Source organism: Panthera pardus, unplaced genomic scaffold (genome assembly GCF_024362965.1).
Source record: "Panthera pardus isolate Hobbes unplaced genomic scaffold, ASM2436296v1 HiC_scaffold_12, whole genome shotgun sequence".
NCBI lineage: Eukaryota > Metazoa > Chordata > Mammalia > Carnivora > Felidae > Panthera > Panthera pardus.
In genome coordinates, this window is record NW_026526677.1 from 42,373,598 (window position 1) to 42,394,866 (window position 21,269).

At 47.3% G+C, this 21,269-nt stretch overlaps 1 protein-coding gene across 13 annotated transcripts in view; it reads left to right on the plus strand.

The window, feature by feature from the left end:
• The window catches only part of PLEKHA7 (pleckstrin homology domain containing A7), a 220,662-nt gene that overhangs the window by 193,734 nt on the left and 5,659 nt on the right, over nucleotides 1–21,269 (plus strand). For 12 of the 13 annotated variants that reach the window (XR_008421189.1, XM_053899927.1, XM_053899929.1 and 9 more), the window contains 11 exons: nucleotides 1,007–1,075; nucleotides 1,256–1,336; nucleotides 2,242–2,391; nucleotides 2,934–3,035; nucleotides 9,315–9,423; nucleotides 9,590–9,816; nucleotides 13,022–13,210; nucleotides 13,310–13,427; nucleotides 15,428–15,531; nucleotides 16,139–16,339; nucleotides 19,133–19,291. Coding sequence is in view for 12 of the 13 variants with exons in the window: in XM_053899927.1 (XP_053755902.1) it covers nucleotides 1,007–1,075; nucleotides 1,256–1,336; nucleotides 2,242–2,391; nucleotides 2,934–3,035; nucleotides 9,315–9,423; nucleotides 9,590–9,816; nucleotides 13,022–13,210; nucleotides 13,310–13,427; nucleotides 15,428–15,531; nucleotides 16,139–16,339; nucleotides 19,133–19,291 (1,509 nt within the window). In the remaining variant the exon portion in view is untranslated. The remainder of the gene's footprint in view (nucleotides 1–1,006; nucleotides 1,076–1,255; nucleotides 1,337–2,241; nucleotides 2,392–2,933; nucleotides 3,036–9,314; nucleotides 9,424–9,589; nucleotides 9,817–13,021; nucleotides 13,211–13,309; nucleotides 13,428–15,427; nucleotides 15,532–16,138; nucleotides 16,340–19,132; nucleotides 19,292–21,269) is intronic. The other variant, XM_053899928.1, reaches the window with a different exon arrangement.

A 21,269-nucleotide genomic window follows, 5' to 3' on the forward strand; every position in this document is an offset into this window, starting at 1 on the left:
AATTGTCTATCCATCCACACCGGAACCCTCTGCATAGTATACACATCACCTATCTCAGCTATGATCGACTCCACCCTGTTTCCTTGGTCATATCTGCAAAATGGAGTTCAGCAAGATGGTCTTCCTTGCATGGGGCATATTTGACCTGTCTCCCTGACCATGACTTGGCCAGGGGGGTGCATCTGTGGAAAAGCTCCCCCACCCCCGCCCCATACAGCTTTTGGCATGAAGGATATTAGGGGGGAGTGAAAACATGGGCTAAAGAGTTGGGTTTAGCTTTGTAGGGTTAGTGGGAGATGGTAGCATGGTGCCCACATGGGGTCAAGGGAAGGATGGACAATGTTATGAATGCCCACTGGCTCATAAGGTTGGGTGATTTTTGTCTACTGCTTCTTGGTTTCCTTTCTTGAGAGGACAGGGTAACTTGTGACTTATACAAGTATGACCTAGCCTCAGTTATTTAGGGATCAATTGAAAACCCCAGCCATCCAGGTTCCTTCATCCCTTGACCAGATTCTCTTCCCAAATGGTATAGGATGAGATAGGCTGACCTTGCTCATGGGGAAGTAAGCTGCTAAGAGGCTTCCTTAAACTAAGGCTTGACAGTGCCCCAGGGGCTCACTGGTTCCTCCTGGTTCACCTCACTGCCCTGGCTGGGGGGTCACATTTTCGATAGCTAAACTGTGTCTTTTAAATCTTCCAGGATTCATACTGGATTCACTTTGGGCAAATTAAGCTTCCACAGTCAATGAGACTATATCTTGGATGCCTACTTTTTCTTTAGTTTGAGGAATTTACAAGTGCTTCTTGAATCACAAAAAGGCTTTGGTTTTTCCCTAAAATGAAACAGGCATACAAATGAGGTAGCATCTGAGTTTTTGCCCCTTTCATGCTATGACCCTACCTGTAAAGACTTCCACACTTGTCCATTGTGGGGCTAACTCTCCTTCTCTAAGTCTAATCCTGAACCTTGAGGTTAATCTGCTTTAAATTGTTCACCTCCCAGATGACAGGCAGGGATCTCGTCAAGGATCGAAGTCTGAAGCCAGTGAAGATCGCGGAGAGTGACATTGACGTGAGTAAACAGGGTGACAGGCTGACCCCCTGGCTGCCTGCTGCCCCCAGACCCAGGGCGGGCGGGCAGCTTCAGGCGGGGTGTGGAGGGATTGGAAGGCCAAAGACCTTCTGATCACACTTCAAGGTTGTGCCCTTTTCTCATCATCCCAGGCCTTCTCCCACCTGTTCTTGCTCACAGGTCAAACTGAGCATCTTCTGTGAACAAGACAGGATCCTCCAGGACTTGGAAGACAAGATCCGAGCCCTCAAGGAGAACAAAGTATGCATCAGTTTCACATAATCTTGGGCTGGCTGGCAGGGGGTTTTGTCATTCTGTATTTTCCACAGATACAGATTGGACTGTCATGTCACAGGTATTCATTTAGCCAGAACAGGTACTTGTTTATCTAGAACAATGTGTGGGTTTAAAGGGTGCTTCCAGGAGGGTTTCTGCCTAAACCTGGAGGAAATCTTTTGGGGAGACTTCAGACTGCTTATTCCGAGTGCCACCTACCCCTCCCCCACCTTAATTCTGCTCTGACTTAACTCTCCTGAGAGGCACCATGAGGTTAGCCTGGGAGAGGAGGGCTCCACTGGCTTGTATGTGATGACCCCAGGCCCCTGAATTCCATGCAAGGGGACTGCCTTGGAGAAAGTGGCCATACTTATAATATGACAGAGGCTATCACTTTCTAGAGCTCCTTTCCTCCTAGGATCTGGGCTATGGAGGAAGCAAGTCTAGATGAGGGAGGAGGAACAGGCCAGGGGCTGCAGTGTTTGGTTTCTTGGACCCTTAGTGTGATACTTTTTTTTTTTTTTTTGCATTTTAATAAGGCATTGTATTTGTGATGCTGAAGGTTTATAACATGTGCTGATAAAACTTAAGAGAATTTTCCATCTACTCTTTGATGTATCCTTATAGTTTATCCCATAAAGAGTGGATGATCTTATACCCACTTCACAGATGAGGAAGCTGAGGCACAGAGCTGTTAGGTGACTTGTCCTAGGAGGCCACCCAGTGGGCAGAGTTAGAGCTGGAATCAGAGGCCCTGACTCAGGCTGCAGCTGGGCAGTAGGTCCTTCAGCCTTAGATCCAGCAGATTTATTTAGTTCCTAGCATGGTATGGGGAGGCCTTCAGGGACTGTCCTGCTTTCCTCTTGCTCTTTGGCCCTTGCCCGATGTAGGACCAGCTAGAGTCCGTCCTGGAGGTATTGCACAGACAGATGGAGCAGTACCGAGACCAGCCCCAGCACCTGGAGAAGATTGCTTACCAGCAGAGGTTGCTGCAGGAGGACCTTGTCCACATCCGGGCGGAGATCTCCAGAGAGTCCACTGTGTGTAGAGGGTGTGGAGGGTGGCAGATGCTCTCCCGCCCCCATTCCTCCACCCAACCCCCCGCGATGGGCTGGGCAGGGGGCTGCTTCTCCTATCTCACGGCTGTAGTTGAGTTGGTGGCCGGGGACAAGAGTCTTGATATAGTGACTCCTGTATGGCTACAGTGAAACACCAAGGGGACCACATTTCTCAGAGCAGCCTGCAAGGCCCTTCCCTTGAACTGTGTACAGTTAATTCCAGCATGTCAGAATTTCTCCTTTTTTATTTGTCCATCTCATGTGTGGTGCAGGTGCTTTCTGCCGGGGTGGGGGACCAAAGCATCTCCAAGTGTGGGGGAGGGAACAGTGCAGGTGGCCTGGGTCAGAGCAGGAATGAGAAGACAAGCCCTGTCTCTCTCGTACCAGGCCTGCCTGAGACCCTCTGGGAACCCCCTTTCCTCTTCCCCTGGCTGGGTCAGCAGTGGTCAAGAGCACAGGTGCTCATGGGCCCATCTTGGGGTCAGGGGATAACTAAGAATCAGAAGCATTTTCTTGGCCCACAGGAGATGGAAAATGCCTGGAATGAATACCTGAAGTTAGAGAGTGATGTGGAGCAGCTGAAACAGACCCTGCAAGAACAACACAGAAGAGCCTTTTTTTTCCAGGTGACCCAAGGACTCTTCATCCCTTCTGAACTCTGATCTCTTCTGAGAGCCTTCACCTGTGGGGCTCTGAGCCCTACCCAGGGGCTTTTTCCTCCCCGACCGGGACTCAGCCTGCTTGCCCCCCCCCCCCCAGCCCCCCCTTCTGGCCAGGCTGTGATGAGAGAACTCACCTCAGCACCCCCTGCCTCTTGGGCATTTTTGCAAGCATTTTGCTATGGATCATTTGGAGGAAATGGCCCTGAGGGGAGAGAAATACTGAGCTTGAGAACCTTACAGACACTTGAGAATAATCTGTTCCCGTGATTCTTGGTTCCATTTTGGGGCTACTCACTTAGCAGCAGAAAGCCCCACCTCCTTCCTTCCTAACTTCCTTCCTTCCTTCCTTCCTTCCTTCCTTCCTTCCTTCCTTCCTCTGATTCCTGAAGATAGAGGTTATCAGTCCTTCACCTGAGGAGGCGGTGTGACTCCAGGTCCATCTAGGTGCCTCTGGTCTCCAGGCAGTCATTTGCATTTCTGGAGCCAGGCTGGGAGATACCTATCACTGTGGCCACTGCTCTACTCAGGAAAGGCAGCCTTAGAGCCCTGCCTCCTCTACCTTTAAAACCAGGCCACTCCATTGATGGCTGCCTCTGCCCCCAAAGGTGAGAGAAGAAAGGCCCTATGTGGTCTTTATTCTTCCAGGCTGGGTCCTCCAGCAGCCCAGTGTTTCCCCATTGTGGTGCCCGATCAGGGTTCTGCCCACCCTCAAATTTTTAAAAATGGAAAATAACCTGCTTTTGAACCCAACTTCAGATCTACTGTATCTCTTCCATCAGTTCCCTGACATTAATTCAATTTATTTGAAATCAGCAAGCATTCATTGAGACATCTTGTGCATGAAGCACCATGCTAGGCCAATTTTGATGCTAAGCTTTCTAATCGATGGACTGGTTCTAGCCAAGGCTCTTTCTTAAAGTGACTTCGTATACGTACTGACTTTGGATGTTAGTGAAGGAATACAAGAGGCAAGCTGGGTTTGTGGCCCTGGAGATGCCTGCTATCCCTCCACTCACCATTGGGGGCCAATTCCCAGAAACCTCGTCCAAGACCATGTGGAGAAGACTCTTGCCTGTAGCTCAGGGCTGGGCTGGCCTGCTAGGTCTCCCAGAAGTTGTCTGTCTCTTGCTGTTGTTTTTTTCCCCCCATAATTTCCCTGAACCCAAGCTAACCTTTTCCTATTCTTTTTTGGTACCACAGCACTTGGCATAGTGGCTTGAAAATACTAGTGAATACTGTTGACAAAGTCCTTCAAGTGATTATTTCTAGTTACTAGTTCCTTAAAGTGTTCTGTCCCATTGTACTTATCTTCTTGGATCTTTTTCAATGATCTACATTAATTTTAGCAGTAATGTTTTTTAGCTTTTCATTCCTTGTGTTTCTATAATTATAAAAATAATACATGAATACATCTCTCTGTAAAGGCCAAACAATAAGAAGAAAAAGCAAAACATGAAATAAAAGCCCCTCTTCCCTCCCTTCTCTTTCTGCTCCAGTCTGTCACCTTCTCTGTATGTAATCAGTGCCATCAGTGGGTGGTATTGTCTTCCATACCATTTTCTGTGCATTTTCAGACATGTGCCCATACATAAAATAATTTGTTTGGGGGTGTGAGTTGGGTGTACTTAGAGAGGAATTATACTTACATGTTCGGTTACTTGCTTTTTTGTCAGAACTTTATGTTATAGAAATCTTTCCAGGAAAAGTACCCCCAAGTTTATGTTGCCTGATACAGTAGCTATTTAAGTGTAAACATAAATTAATTGAAATTAACTAAAATTAAAAATATATTCCTCAGTCACACTAGAATCATTTCAAATGCTCAGTAGCAGCTCACGTGTGGCTGGTAGGTACTGTATTGAACGGCACAGATTATAGAAGATTTCTATAATCTCAGAAAGCCGTGTAAAGTAAAAGAAATTAGTTCTTAACAGCTGCATAGTTTTCATAGTCTAGATATTCTATACCTTAGCCATTCCTTTCTGATGGGCATTTAAGTTATTTGCAGTGTTTTGCTTTTGTAATGGTACCACAAAAAACATCTGTGTAACTGCCTTTTCAGGCCCATTTATAAGCATTTATCTAAGGCTTTTAGGAGTGGCCTTGCTCTGTTGAAATGAGTGTACATCTTAAATGTTGATGGATGCTGCCCAGGCACCCTCTAAAAGGCTGCACTCATTTGCCCTCCCACCCACAGTGAATGAGGGTGCTGAACCCTGTTTACCTACAGCTCCTGCAGCACTTGATGTTATCAGTCTTTTTAGCTTTTGCCATTCTGCTGGCTGAAAAGGACATCTTGTTTTAATTTGCATCAATTTAATCACTAGTAGGGTAAACATCTTTTTATATGATCATTGGCCATTTGTGTTTCTACCGTGCCTTATTTCATGGTGATTTAACTTGCAGCAGTCCCAGAATCCCTTTCTCTGCTCTAAAAAACAAATGAGTACAATGTATAAGTCTTGTCACAGACTTCCTGGAGAACTTAACCATGTAAGTTATAAAGAGCTAGGCTAGATTGAAGCCTAGGCCCTGCAGCTTGATGTCTACCTAGGCTGGAGGCATTGCTCATGCTTTCCCTGAGTGCCAAAGTGACCTCGGAAGCTCACAAAGCCCTTCTTTGAACAGCCTTTGTGCTAACTTCTTTGGTGTAATTCTAGACCAGACAAGCTGTTAGAGTCCTGATATTAGACCCCAGAGTCATTAACACTGGAGATACGCTTGTAGCCACATACGCAAATTCTCAGCAGTGGAACTTGCTTGGAAACTTGCCTCCCTTTAGCCAGGTTTGGCTGTGAGAAAATTTGTAGGCTTTTCAGTGAAGATGAGTGGATTTGTTTATAAAGATCCTCATGACCACCTGTGCAGGGAAGCCAGAGAACAAAGAACATCCAGGTAACTGTGAAAACTATGTGATAAGTGAGGCTACCTGTATGTGTTCTTACTTCTGGACAATAAATTCAAGCCTTTGCTGAATGCAGTACCTAGTAGCCTTCCCTGCCCAGCATGGTGTGAGGATGCAGGAATGAAAACCACCCTGTGCTCCCCAAAAGCTTCCTTGACTTTGTCATTAAGTTCTGAAATTCCATTATCCTTGGAGAACCTTAGAGATTCTCTGGCTTTCGCTTGTTGTTGCTCTTTTCTTACATACGAGGGTGGCAGAAAGGCAAAATGGGGGCAGGATTGTAACCTGACAGGTATGTATGCCAGGTAGACTGCCAGAGGAGAGGGGAAAGGGTTGATTTTAATCTGATACTCCTCCTTTACCTTTTCCCAGCATTCTGCTTAGTCTGCTCCAGAGATAATCTTGTTAGCTTACACACCCACTCTGGGCTCAATAACATGTCTGTTTTAGGGCACACGTGCTTTGGTGTGGCGCTAAGCATCAAGCCCATTCCTTGTTTTTCAGCCCTGAGAGGATGTCCGTTGGTGTTGGAAGGATGGAGAGAGTATGAGAATGTGAGCTCCTTTAGGAGACATCTGTTGTCTCAGCTGTTGGACTTCATTTGGTCAAGGAACTTTATGTGATTGGTCCCTTTTTCACTCAACATACATGTACTGAGAGCCTGCTGGGTCCCCAGCCCTGTGGGGATATACCAAGGAGCACATAGTCTACTTGCAGAATCAGGCAAGTCCTTAAGTATCACACATGCAAGAATCCTTCCACTTGAGGGTGACTGGGCGCCTCGAGAGCAGATGTGGTATGAGGACTTTGCTTTTAAGCCCATGGAGGAATGATCACAGCTAAGTTCTCCCATGATAGTTTAAAACTTAATACTGGGATGCCTGGGTGGCTCAGTCGGTTAAGTGTCTGACTCTTGGTTTCAGCTCAGGTCACGATTTCACGGTTTGTTAGATTGAGGCGGACATTGAGCTCTGCACTGACAGCACAAAGCCTGCTTGGGATTCTGTGTCTCCTTCTCTCTCTGCCCCTCCCCTGCTCCTGTTTTCTCTCTCTCTCTCTCTCTCTCTCTCTCTCTCTCTCTCTCTCTCTCTCAAAATTAAACAAACATTAAAAAAATTAAAAGAATACTTTCATGTTCAAACAACTCTATTACAAGTTGCCCACAGGTTAATATCCAGAATATATAAAGAACTTACAACCCAACGCCAAAAAAAAAAAAACAAACAACAAACTTCTTTTTTTTTTGAAAGAAGCCATACAGTATCACCTTATACTTCTCAGAATGGCTACAATAAAAAAGACAAGAAATAAATGTTGGTGAGGATGTGGAGAAAAAGGAACCCTTGTGTTCTGTTGGTGGGAGTGTAAATTGGTATAGCCACTGTAGAAAACAGCATTGAGGTTCCTCAAAAAATTAGAAATACTGTATGATCCAGTAACTCCTCTATTGGGTATTTACCTGAAGAAAACAAAAACACTAATTTTAAAAGATACATGCACCCCTATATTTATTGTAGCATTATTTACAATAGCCAGGATATGGAAGCAACCTAAATGTCCATCTGTAGACAAATGGATAAAGAAGATGTGTTATACACACACACAATGGAATATTACATACTTATAAAAAAGATGAGCTCATGCCTTTTGCAGCAACACGGTATTTATGCTAGGCGAAATAAGTCAGACTGAGAAAGACAAATACCATATGATTTCACTCATGCAGAATCTCAAAATACAAAAGAATAAACAAAAAAGCAGACTCAGACCTGTAAATACAGAGAACAAACTGATGGTTGCCAGAAGGGAAGGGGTTGAGGGGGATGCACAAAACTGGTAAAGGGGAGCGGGGGGAGGTATTGGCTTCTAGTCAATAAAAGAATAAATCATTGGATTAAAAGGCACAGCATAGGGAACATAGTGATATTGTAATAGCATTGTATTGTGGTATCTTGACAGACAGTAGCTACACTTGTGGTGAGCATAGTGTAACATATAGAGAAGTTGAATCACTATGTTACCTGAAACTAACGTAACATTGTGTGTCAAAGACACTCCATAAAATTCCCACAGTCCCTTAATCCTGATAAAGTCTGCTCACCTCTTTTTAGTATCTCTCCCTGTCCGATTTCTATTGTAACTTGTCAGAGTATGCATATGGTTGGGTAGCCTGGCCCTTTTCCCATTGTACTTTAAAAAAAAATAAGTTTTGTCACATAATTCACATACCATAAAATTCACCTTTTTAAGGTATACAATTCAGTGGTATTTAGAATATTTAGAATTGTGCAACTGTCACCACAGTTTTGTAACATTTTCATCATTCCCCCAAAAGAAACCCTCTATCCATTAAGAGTCACTCCCCATCCACACCCCCACCTCATCTACTTTGTGTCTCTGTAGATTTATCTCTTCTGGACATTTTGTATAAGTGACATAACACATGGCCTTTTGTGTCTAGCTTCTTTCACTTTGCATAAATGTTTTCAAGGTTCATCCATGTTATAACATGTATTAATACTTCATTTCTTCTTATTGCCAAATACTCGCTGCCCATTGTACTCTTAACCCCAAGTCCCAGGATTCAGCTCTGTCTTTTAAAAGATGTTCTTTATGGGGCACCACTCTGGCTCAGTCAGTAGGGCATGAAACTATTGATCTTGGGATCATGAGTTCACACCCCATGTTGGGTGTAGAGCCTACTTAAAAAATATGAAATAGTTTTTTAAAAGATGCTCTTTATATTCTGGGGATAGTGTAACCTCTAGTCCTTGCCTTCTCTTCCCTTTTGCCATGGTTGCCTAAAACAATCTATTTTTTTTAACTGTGATAAAATATATATAACAAAGTTTATTACCTTAGCCATTTTTAACATATGGTTGAGTAGTGTGAACTATATTCACCTTGTGCAACCCATCTGCAGAATTTTCTTCATCTTGCAAAACTGGATCTCTGTACCCATTAAACGACAATCCTCATTCCCCTCTCCACCCCAGCTTCTGATAACCACCCTTCTGTCTCTGTCTTTGATTACTCTAGATACCTTATAAGTGGAAGCATATAGTATTTAAGGCAATCTTTTAAATTTGGGAGAAATAGGCAAGGTGAATATGTGAAAGATCCTCTGAATTTCTCCCCTAGATCTTGGGCGTTTTCCATGTGTGTGGTACCCTATGAAGCTTCGAGGCAGGCTTGGCTCTAGCCCTGGTGGGGTTTCCAAAGGGGATGCTGCCCCACCCAGGGTGAGGTGCTATGTCTGAAATGATAGCGTAAGTCCTAATGAGAAACTTCTGGTGAGGATCTGAGAGGGAAATGAACCACCACCTTGTCTTTCTCAGGAGAAATCGCAGATACAGAAGGATCTCTGGAGGATTGAAGACGTCATTGCAGGCCTGAGTGCAAATAAAGAGAACTTTAGAATCCTGGTGGAATCAGTCAAAAATCCAGGTGAGCAGGCCATCTTCCTGGAGTCAGGGGGTTGGAGGCCAACACCCAGGTATGTGGGCTGGCCCTTGCAGAGGTCAGATCTTTATGGCGTAAGCCCCTCCCCTTGTCCTCCAGAGACGAGGGTCTTTGTTCCATTCCATCCTTTGTTTGTCTCCACACACTTTAGAAAGAAAAACGGTGCCTTTGTTTCCTCATCCGCCTGTGCCTTCACTCTCAACTTCTGAGAGCAAGCCACCCCCACAGTCCAGCCCTCCCACCAGCCCCGTGCGGACCCCTCTGGAGGTTCGACTCTTCCCCCAGCTGCAAACCTATGTGCCGTACCGACCTCATCCACCCCAGCTGAGGAAAGTGACATCCCCTCTTCAGTCACCAACCAAGATGAAGCCCAAAGTTGTAAGTATCGATGGCCAGTTGCTGAGCACCGTTGTCCCTCTCTCTCCTCAGGTCAGCTTCTGTTGGGAGAGAAGCTTTTGGGAAAACCCGGGAAGACAGAACCAGCCAGAGTCCTGAGCTATGAATAGTTAAGGAGTGGTAGGGCCTTGCTGTTGTGCTTTAGACTCCCAGAACTGGAAAGGGCCTTAGAGAGGATCTAGCCCAACCTTCCCATTTTGCAGTTGGGAAAACCGAGGTCCAGCAAGAAGAAGTGATTGTGTTAAGTAGGGTGGAATTTGTGATATGCATCATGCAGAGGTAGGTAGCCCCACACAGGACTCCTTGCAAACCTGGAGTTACACAAGCCTGTGGGTGATGAATTCCTCTCAGCAAGAGTATTTTGTCTTCATCGGCAGCTGAGCACTCTGTGGGTTGTAGAATACAGTTGATCTTCACAACAACCTCATGGAGTATAGACAGGAAGGTCTGTATCCCATTCTACACATATGAGAACTGAGGCCCAAAGGTGTTAACATTTGCTTGAGATCTCCATATTAGTGGATCCAGTCCACATCTCCTGACTGTTCTTTGTGCCATCTGCCATCTAACTGGACATTCAGCCCAGCTCCTCAGATCAGTTTTGTGGCCATGTGGTTGCCTGAGCCAACACCTTGGCTTGACTGGCAAAGAGAAGGGCCAAGCTTTTGACAGAATCCGGGAGCAGACTTTAAGGAAATAGAAGATGTGGTCAGGTACTGTGATGGTTCGTGTCTCCAGGGCCAGGCCAGCCTTGGCTGGAGAATACGAGGGATCTAGCCTAAGTGACAGGGAAGCCATAGTAGAGGGGACCTTGGGATGGGGACCTTCAGGTTTTGCCAACAAAGGCTTAGAGGAGCTTTGCCTGGGCACTGGGTGTGCCTAGGACCTGTGACAAGGTTGGTGTGCAATGCTGGCTAAAACACACAAATTCCCATACCCTGGTCCTCACTGTCCACCTGCTTCCTGCTGTAGTCCAGGGCCCAGAGCTGGAACGACAGGTGCTGGGACTGAGTTGCTGTGAGTTTCTTCATGTTGAGGTCTCTTTCCCAATTAAAAAATTTTTTTTCAATGTTTATTTATTTTTGAGACAGAGAGAGACAGAGCATGAACAGGGGAGGGGCAGAGAGAGAGGGAGACACAGAATCTGAAACAGGCTGCAGGCTCTGGGTGGTCAGCACAGAGCCCGATGCGGGGCTCGAACTCATGGGCCGTGAGATCATGACCTGAGCCGAAGTCGGACGCTTAACCGACCAAGCCACCCAGGCGCCCCTCCAATTTTATATCTAAGAGGCAATGGGGGTACCAGCCACAGAACAGAAAATAGCAAAACAAACAGCAGGAATGGCTGGGGCAGAGAGCTCCTGACTTAAGGTGAGACGCCTGCTAGCCAGGATGGGGAGCAGAAGGAGGAGGTGGTGGCCGGGGATCTGTGCTGGATTCCAGTTCTTGTTCTCTCACTGGGTTCTTGGGCAAGGCCCACCCCTTCTCTGGGCTTCTTCAGTTTCCCCTGGTACAGAACAAGCAGCTTGGGATAGATGGTCGCAGAGGCTCTTCACAGCTTGGTCCTGTGGCTTGCAGACAGGGCTTTTCAACCTGACTGAACATCAGGGTCACTGCCTGGGGCTGGTCTTCTTTCCTTTCATTTTACCAGGTTTACCATATTTTATTGTCGTTTGCTTGTTTTATATTTATATTTGTGAAACAATGATATCCTGAAATGGACATAAAACCTAAATATATGAGTTAACAAATGATAAAGAGGCCACCTGTTTGTACCAACACCCAAACCAAGAAACAGAACTTTGTCAGCAACTGGAGCCCTCAGGACTATGAGTCCTTTTGTGCCACTACCACTATCTTGACTCGGACAATTTCCTTTCCTCTTTTCTCTTTTTAAAATGTTGCTACCTGTGTCTAAACACTTTAATTTTGCCTGTAGGTGATACTGTATTCTTTTGTATCTTGCACTTTTTCATTAACATTATATTTGTGAGACTTATATTGTTGTGTGTAGCTATAGTTCTTTCATTTTTATTTGGCTTATTTTCTTGAATTTAATATCATTTACTTTTTTTATTAGGTAATACTCTCACAGGACACAAAATCAGGATATACCAAAAAAAGTATATAATAAAGTGTCTGCTCCCACTCTCCATCTCCAGACATTCTTTTCCCTTTGATCAAAGGCAGTTTTGTGTTTGCGTCAGTGTTTTGCGTTTATCTTTCCAGGGAGCTTTTTAGAAATCGGTGATTCCAAGACCTTGTCAGGGTTGGAAGCCACTGATGCTCAGAGGGCCTACAGGGATCTGGGACAGGCAGCTTAGTTTTCACACAACAGTGAGCTGTGTCACTTTACTAGAATGCTGATAAACCTTTGTAGAGCAAGCTTCAGTACCCTTTTCTGACCTCTCCCAAATCCTGAAAAACAAAGCAAAATTAAGCTAAGAAAGGGGGCGTTTAGGAAGGAGCCCCGGTGGTCATTGATTCCAGAGGTGGGTGTTTATGACAGTCAGGGGCCAGGCTGTTGGTCTGTGCAAAAGCCACAGCTCTCAAAGAACATTGTTGGGGGGTGTGGGGGTCCGTTTCAAGAAAAATAGTTACATTCATCACCGCCAGGGAGTGGGCTGACGGGAAGGCAGTGAGTCACCCATGCTGACTACTTATTCATGCCTGAGTCAGGAAGGAGGAAATATTTTGTAACCACGCACATTTCTGATAGAAAGGGCAGGACGATGTAGACTGTCCTTGCTCAGATCCCAATCTGTTGAAGGGTCCAGAGACCATGTGGGGACAGCTAGCCAGCTCAGTGTGAGTACCAGGCAGTGGGGTAGATGTGGGGGGGGGGGTTTCTGTCAAACATGCAAATAAGCATGGAGTTACCAGCCTGCTCCCCCCATAGTGCTCTTCTGGCAAGTGAAGTAAGACCATGGACATAGGAAACCTGAGTTCTGGATTTTGTACAGGTTATGCTTTGAAGAATGGAAAAGAAGTGAATGGAAGGGAAGAACAGGATCAGAGCAGAGGCATTCCCCTTCTTCACAGCTCATCCAGGGGAAATGTTGGCATCCCTGGGCCGAAGCAGTCATGCTCTGCAGGCCTCGTGTGGCCTGCTCTATGCCTGACGGGGAGGCATCCTCCCTCCAGCTCCCTCTCACTGGGCACTGGTTCTGGTTCTTTTTCTGAGCAGGAAGACGAGGCACCTCCCAGGCCCCCACTCCCAGAGCTCTACAGTCCAGAGGACCAGCCCCCGGCCGTGCCACCTCTGCCAAAGGAGGCCACCATCATCCGGCACACTTCAGTGAGGGGCCTTAAGCGGCAGTCGGATGAGAGGAAGCGAGACCGGGAGCAGGGGCTGTGTGTGAATGGGGACTCCAGGGTGAGCAGGGAGGACCCCTGGGGCTGTACCATTGTGAGCAAGGGGAGGGAAGGTGGTATGACACTGGGCAGGTATGACAGCCTCAGACTCTGCCCACAGGTAGAGCTCCGGTCGTACGTTAGTGAACCCGAGCTGGCGACTTTCAGTGGGGACATGGCCCAGCCCTCCCTGGGACTTGTGGGCCCTGACAGCAGGTACCAGACCCTGCCAGGCAGAGGTAAGGCAAAACTCCATGGAGGCTTTTTGGGAACCCCCACTTCTACCATACCACTTGTTCCCTAGCCCTCACCTGGTACCTCACACCCTTCTGCCTGCAGCCTTGGGCCTCAGCATGGGCAGCAGCTGTCGGGGAGACTTTGGGCTGCAGGGAGGGCCTGTCCTTCCTTCCTCTGGCCCACATCCTGATTCTCTTTTATTACATCTGCCCCAGAAATAATGGTAATAGCAATTACTATGAAGTACAGCCCTGTTTTAAGCACTTCATATTCTTTTAGTTAATATTTATAATAATCCTATGAAGGAAGTACCATTATTATACCCATTTAGAGACAAGAAGACTATGTCTCAGAGAAATTAACTGACTTACCAAATAGTAAATACATGAGGGGCCAGAATGCAATCCCAGTGTTGTGGCTTCAGACCATTGTACCCTGCAGGCAGGGATGTTGGATGACTGACTCCAGTATGGCCATCCTAGGCCTTCCAGGGGGATTTTGCTCTTCTGTGTCACTCTGAGACTCCACGAGTCCTTTCTTTAAACAATCGGGCATTGTCCTCACTGTCCTCTCCTAGCTCTTTAAGATGGAGATGGGAACATACTTAGGCCCTTAGGCTCACCCATCCCCCATTTTCCCCATAGCCAGACCCTCTCCTCAGAAATCCCCTTCAAGGGAGGTCTCTCCACCTTTTTGCATCTGGGTCTCCTGGAATCCCTGAGCAGGCTGACCATGTGCCTTCATCTGTTCCTCCCCTGATCCCCTCCTATCTGCTCCCCATGGTGGGCAGTCAAGTGCTTTCCCTCTCTGGCAAGATGCAGAAGCAGAGAGAGACACAGCTATGGTTCTAGCACTTGTGGGGTTATGGGACTCCTGGCCCACCATGCTTCCTAGGCATGCTATGGCCGGAGCTGGTTCTGGAGGGCATAGGCTCTGGATTTCGCTGAGCGTGGGCCACAGCAACCCTTGGCACTGTGCCCAGGGGCACTGTTCCCTTAATTCGTTGTGGCCTAGAGATGTTTATCAGTGGCACTTAGGGCAGGACATTTCTTTGTTGCTCAGGATTCTTTTTGCATTGCAGGACATTAATCATTCTTTTCCCTACATGCTAAATGCTAGCAGTGTCCTCAGTCAGTGTGATGTCCATTTCCACATGTCAGGGACCACCCCTGATAAGAATTGGTGTTAGTGGAGAAAGCATAGGTGTTAGTGGAGAAAGCCCCAGCCAGCCAGGGTGAGATGATTTCTGTAAGCTCTAGGACCCTAAACATGGGAAGCACATGGTCGATGATATTCCTACCATGTGACCTTGGACAAGTTCCTTGACCTCTCTGAATCTTAGATTGTGCATCTCTACAATGGTCAGGTAATGCTGACATAGTAAGGCCAGTGGAACAAAATCTATGTAAAACACCTAGCACAGTGCCTGCCTGTTACATAGTTAAGAGCTCAACAAATACTTGGTGCTGCTGCTTTCTGTTCATTCATTTATTTATTCAGTCAGTCAGTCAGTCATTCAACCAACCAGGCATTGTTGAATTTGCAGTCTAGTTGAACAGGTATGTTGACATTGTGGTCAGTGCAGTAACCAAGGAATATACTGAAGGATATAGAGGATAATAGATTCTGCTGGGGCATTTGAGAAGGCTTCACAGAGGCAGGGCATCCAAGTTGGGCCATGTAGTGCATCAGGAAGAAAGGATGAAGAACATTCCTTCCGCTTCATCCTTTCTACCTGCCAAGCTGTCCAGGTCTTCTGCATGTGAGGGAAGACTAGGGTAGTCTGCAGGTCTCCAGGGACATTGTTCCCTATTGGGGACAGAGAGCACTCCTGGGCTGGCCTCTATCTGGGCCTGCTCTTCCTCACCCTAGGGAAGAAGAAGAATGGGTTGTTGGCTAGGTCCTTATGGCCCCCCTCACAGGAGTGGGAGGTGATTAGGGAGGGGCTGGTGACCTGTCCACCCCATCACAAATACACTTGCTCTTCTGTTTCCTCACCAAGGCCTCTCAGGGTCCACGTCAAGGCTCCAGCAGTCGTCTACCATTGCTCCCTACGTCACACTCCGGAGGGGTCTCAATGCCGAAAGCAGCAAGGTGACCTTCCCTGTGAGTGACCTTGAGAAGTTCTCAGGGAGCGCACTGCTCCCTCACCCACAGAGGGAAGGGCTCTGAGGTGGATGGACTGGCAATCCTGTGAGCGCCGGGGATGGCCTCTGAGATGACCTCAGCTGAGCTCAGGGTCCCTGTCATCATGTGCTCAGTGATACCTTTTCCACTGCCCACCTAGAAGAGCATCATACAGCTCTCTCCGTTTCCTATGGACCCTCCACATTTCTCTGCATCCTCTCAGGCTCCCAGGAGGGTACCCAGGAAGTCTGCACCCTGAGTTCTGGTCCCATCACGTGCTGTATGTGTGCCCAGCTGGACGAACCTGGGCCTCAGTGTCTGCATGTGCAGAATGTGGTGCTCCCCAGAGAGCCTGTGAGAGTCAGGGATATTGTGTCCATGAGTATGCTTAGAGAAAGGGGTTCTCTATGGCTAAGAGGAGCCCAACTAGTGTGTGTGTGTGTGTGTGTGTGTGTGTGTGTGAGAGAGAGAGAGAGAGAGAGAGAGAATGAGAGAGAGAGAATGAGAATGGGAGTGAGAAGCCACAAGGTGGCTGTCCTCTGTGTCCCAGCCTAGCTGCCCTGTCTCTCACCCTCCTGCTCCTCAGAGACCCAAGAGTGCCTTGGAGCGTCTGTACTCAGGGGACCATCAGCGGGGCAAGATGAGTGCGGAGGAGCAGCTGGAGCGCATGAAGCGGCACCAGAAGGCCCTGGTCCGGGAGCGCAAGAGGACGCTGAGCCAAGGAGAGAGGACGGGCCTGCCCTCGTCCCGCTACCTCAGCCAACCTCTCCCCGGAGATCTCGGCTCAGTATGTTAGGAGGGTCCAGGCAGGAGGGGCTGGGACAGGAGCAAAGCTTCCCTGAGTTCCCCGAACATAAGAACGTCACACCCTGGAGAGAGTAGGCCTTCGACCGGGATGGTTCAGAAAACACCCCACAAGGCTGTTTGTCCACAACCCAGGCCACATGTGTCACCTGGTCAGAGGGTGATCCAGAATCAGAGAAGGAGTGAGGATGTCACGGCAGGAGCCTGGGAACCAGAGAAAATGTCCCAAGTTTGTTCTCCAAGCCGAGCTTGAGAGAGGCCATGGTAGCATTTGGAGTCTCAGCTCAATCAAGGACTTGGGTGTACAGAGTTCAGGAATGGAGGAGGAAGATGATGATACGATTTGATGAGGGGGAGCCCAAGCCAACTTGCCTCCCAAACCTCTAAGTGATGCCCTGTGGAGCAACTGAGCACAGGGTGGTGCTCCACAACCCTGAGAGCACGTGGTCTCCCACAGCTTGTGGTGCTGGCAGGCCTCATGGTGTCCCTAGAGAGCTGGGGACTCTGTGCTGCCTCCTGGTGGTGCTTCCAGGAACTGCACCCTGCCCTCAGTCCCCTTCAGTCCTTTTGGGAAACATTCCATTTGACTTTTCCCTGTTGTTTGAAATCACGTGTTTCCCTAGACCTCTAGCCAGACTGTTCTTTCCCTAATTCATTGCACAAGCTCTTTTGCTTTTAGTGTTACCGCTCATTGCCTCTCTAATCCTGCCTGATTGTGTTTACAGAAGCTTCTAATTTGCATTGAACATTCTCTAACTGGCCTGTGCTCTTTGTTACCAGGCTTGTAATAGCAGCTCTTGTCTCCATAGCCTAGCTAGCACTCCCATGTGTCACTCACCTTTCTGCTGCCCCCTTTATGTAGGCCTACTGACTCATAATTCACTTAACCCAAAAGCTGCCCCGTAAGGCTGAGCCAACCCCGCTGCCTGAGGGCCATGATCATGGGCAGAGGTCTGGGCATTATGAATTTATCCAAGTCCATGCCTTACACCTGGACAGCAGACACAGACTTCAGAGATCACACGATTAAATAAATTCTACCAATCCTAAGGTGGTTCAGTTTTAATTCCTCCAGTCCTATCGCACAATTTCTTATGGAAAACTTTCTGTGTTTCTAGTATTTAATAGTTTGAATGGATGGCGAGATATATTATGTTCTGTATTCAGAGGACCTCTCTGCAGCTGTTAGCACAGACACCAAAGGGGTAAGACCCAGGACACTCCTAGCTTCAAAAGCTGCAAAGCCGGTAACTTTTAAACTTTATAAGCAAATGTCATTTGGGGGTAACACTGACCTTTTACAACCTGATGTCTCAAATGTAGAAAGATTATCTAAAAATCGTAACTTGAATATCTTGTAATTTTTCTCTTAAAAAAGACTTGTGTAAGTCTCTGCATCAACGCCAATAAACGTGTTGCTTAATGATAATGGATTGGCGTGGTTCTTCCCCAGGATACATCATAGAATCTAGTGAACTTTTTCTGTGAACTTCAGTGAACTTTTTCTGTTTGTGGAAACAATCAGGCTGGGTTTAAATGAGGACTTGTCTCTATTTGGGGCACTTGTGAGCGTGTAAGAAAATGTGAATTTTCTTTGTGAATCATTAAATTAATTTTTCATCCTTGAAACTTCAAATGCCTAATCCTTTCATACTGTAATTGGAAATCATCACCTAAGAGCAAGTACACTGGCTTGGAGTCCATATTGAGAGCTTGTGCATGAATGGGTGAAATGTGCTGGTATAGCAATGGGTTTGGGGCTTTGGGGAGGACTTGAGGAGGCATTAAAGATAATCATGACCATTTGGGGCTCTGTGAGATGTATAGGGTGGGAGGGAGGAGGTGACCTGGGATGGAGAAGCATGTGCTTGGTGTCTGCTCAAGAAAAAAAGAGCCTTTGAACCTGTTTCCTCCTCTCAACAACCTGCTCAGGGTCAAAGGCAGTGTGTAGGCCGCAGGGATGATTTGAAAGGCTCCTGCAGAGTTGCGTAGTTGTGCTTGAATCTTAAAATGGCCAGTTTAGTTTTCCCTCTGAAGAGATGATTTGTTACATAGTTGATACTGAGGAATAGCCTTGGATATGTTGCATTTGATTTAGCATTTCAGTTTTACATAGTTTTTTTTTTTTTTTTTTAACTTAAAATATCTGCCCCAAATAGATGCCTGGGTAAATAGCAGTTTAGCTATTCCTGCTTGGACCTTCCTGGCCCTGCTGAGGGTGCAATATCCTCCACCCCTAAGTGTATCCTCTTGGGAGTACCTGTTAGAGAGGGTCTTGGCTATTCTACTTGCTTACCAGGGCCTCACAGGGCTTGTTTTTCCATCATTTCTGGCTGCTGAACCAGAAAGCCTTCCACAAGCTATGTGGCAGCAGAAGGGGCAGTCCCTTCTCTGGAGCTGTATCCCAAGTTCTGTTTTGGGGTCACCTTCTTGGACCTGGAAGCCTCCTGTATCCCTGGAGACCATTATGGGTCTAAAGCCATGGGTCTTAGAACTGGGCCCTGGAGGTACATGTGTGAATTTTCTGGGGGCCCAGATCAGAGAGAAATCAGCAGTCTGGAATCAGGCCATATAAAAGGGGTAGAGGCCTCATTCTCCATTACACAGGGTTATAGCACCCAGCAAGGCGTCCATGGTCACACAGCTTTTCCATAATGGGTCACAGGCCCTCTTCCCAAGGACCCCATTGCCTGCAAGCCCCATCCAAAAGGGCACAAGCATGGCTCTTTTAGCAGTCAGGAAGTGACTACATTTAACCTTCTTGTTCTGTTGCCAGTGGAAGCGTGAGCAGGACTTTGACCTGCAGTTGCTGGAACGGGCCATGCAAGGGGAAAGAAAGGACAAGGAGGAGAATGGCTGGTTGAAAGTACAGGCCATGCCAGTCACTGAGTTGGACCTGGAACCTCAAGACTATGACTTGGACATCAGCAGAGAGGTGAGGGCAGGGGCTTCCTTTATGTTCCCCCAGGAGAACTGGCCTTTGGGCTCGCAGCCTCACCAACCCTTCCAGTGGCACTGGGGGGTGTTGTCCTGAATGGGGACAGGGGTTCAGCTTCAGAGTGGTCAGGAGAATGTATGAATAGCAGCTCGAGGCAATAAAAGGAGCCAGGTATTTTGATGATGCAGATTCAAAATCTGTCTCTCTCTATACTTTACAGCAAGTCATTTAACTTCTCTGGGCCTCAGCTTCCTCAACGATGAAATGGGTTGTGGTGAGGAATAAAGTGACTCAGCATGTTACCTGGAGGATTAGCAACGGTCAGAAAGCTGTGAGCACAGGGCCTGGCACATAGTAGGCATGTGATGAGGTAGTTGTTATTGTTGGGAAATGTTTCCTGGAAAACTAGGAGTTGGCCTTGCGACTGGCCAGTTTGGCCAACTTGAGCAATTAGACTCGGTGTGTGGGTCGGGGGTGGGAGGCGAGCAGGTCTGAAAATCACAAGTGAAATTTCCAGCCATGGCAGAGCTTAGGAGACCTGCATAGCTTTGGTCTGAGTTCTTCTATTGCCCTCTGGTGGCACAAATGCATCATGACTGGCCAGGCCTAGGAAAGCAAGAAACCCCTGGGTCTTCTATAAGTCAGGACTATCTCTTACCCAAGGAAAGAGCAAGGAATCAGAGGGTGACAGACTCAGGGTCTTCAAGACATGGGGCGGTCTTCTGTGGCCTATATTGTGCCATTTGTAAGCTCTGTAGAATGGTGTCTATGGCTGTTTGGTTCACCTCTGTGCACTTAGTACCTAGCACAGGGCCTGGCACATAGTAGGTGCTCTGTAAATATTTCCTGAATGACAGTTCTGTTGAATGAAGTGCACAGTGGCCCACAGATACCCCACGAATATTTGTATGAAGACTTGGCCTGCACTGAAACTGCACAAGAGGAAATGTTCTCCCCACATGAAAGACAGATTTAGCAGGGTATGGACAAATTGACACCTGTGGAGTTGCTGAGTTCTGGGATCAGCTGGAGCTCCAGGGATTAATGAAGCCAGTCCCCTGCCCTCAGACCTTTTCCCTTTGGCACCTCTGAAACAGCCAAAGGTCTGTGCTTTCTCAGATTCACACAAGAAGCTTCTGCATCTTGCTTTGGCAACGGAAGTATGCTTCATGGTGTCCTAATTGGCCTGCCAGCCAGGGGAAAAAGTCCTTTCTTATCTCTAACCTAAATCCCTCCTGCTACAATGTAATCTACTTCCTTCCTCTGGATCTGTCCTCATTGGAAATAACAGAGAAGAGCTTATTTCTTACCGTCTTTCACCAGAATGAAAGGTCTGCATGGGTTTTAATTCAAGTCCAGATTTACCCTGGGATTGGATTTAGCTTTTTAGAAGCTTCAACCAACCCCATTTTAGTGTCCCTTTGTAGTTCGAGGAGGAAGAAATTCCCTGGGATGCAAAAGTTGCCTTTAGCATTCTTAGTCTAAGCAAGGTTTCACCAGGCTGGGGTTGCTGCTGGTTTCATGTAAGAGACCGGTGGGAGGGAGTTGGGGGACATTTTCCTCTCACAAGCAGTAGACACCGCATGGCTGCCTCCTGTCTAGATCAGAGGAGCTTTTGTAGGTGCAGAAAGCATTATCACTTTCTTTCATCCATCAATCCATCCACCCATCCAAGGAGTATTTGCTGAAGGGCTGCAGGGTGCCAGGTCCTTGCACTAGACAGCAGAGAGAGAAACAGAAAACAGGAGGGGGCATCAGGGGCCGGGGTGAGGAACAGGGGAGACTTCTGGAGGTGAGGTCCAAAAGGTCAGAAAGCATGGAGCAAATGGAAGAGCATCCCACGCAGAGGAAAGAGCAGGGGAAGAGGCCGCACGGTGGATCAGTGTGGCTGTGGAGGTAGGCAGGGATCAGCTCATATTGAAGGCGGCATTGAGAATGATCATTTTTAAATCTGGAGCGCTTCCAGTCTAGCTGT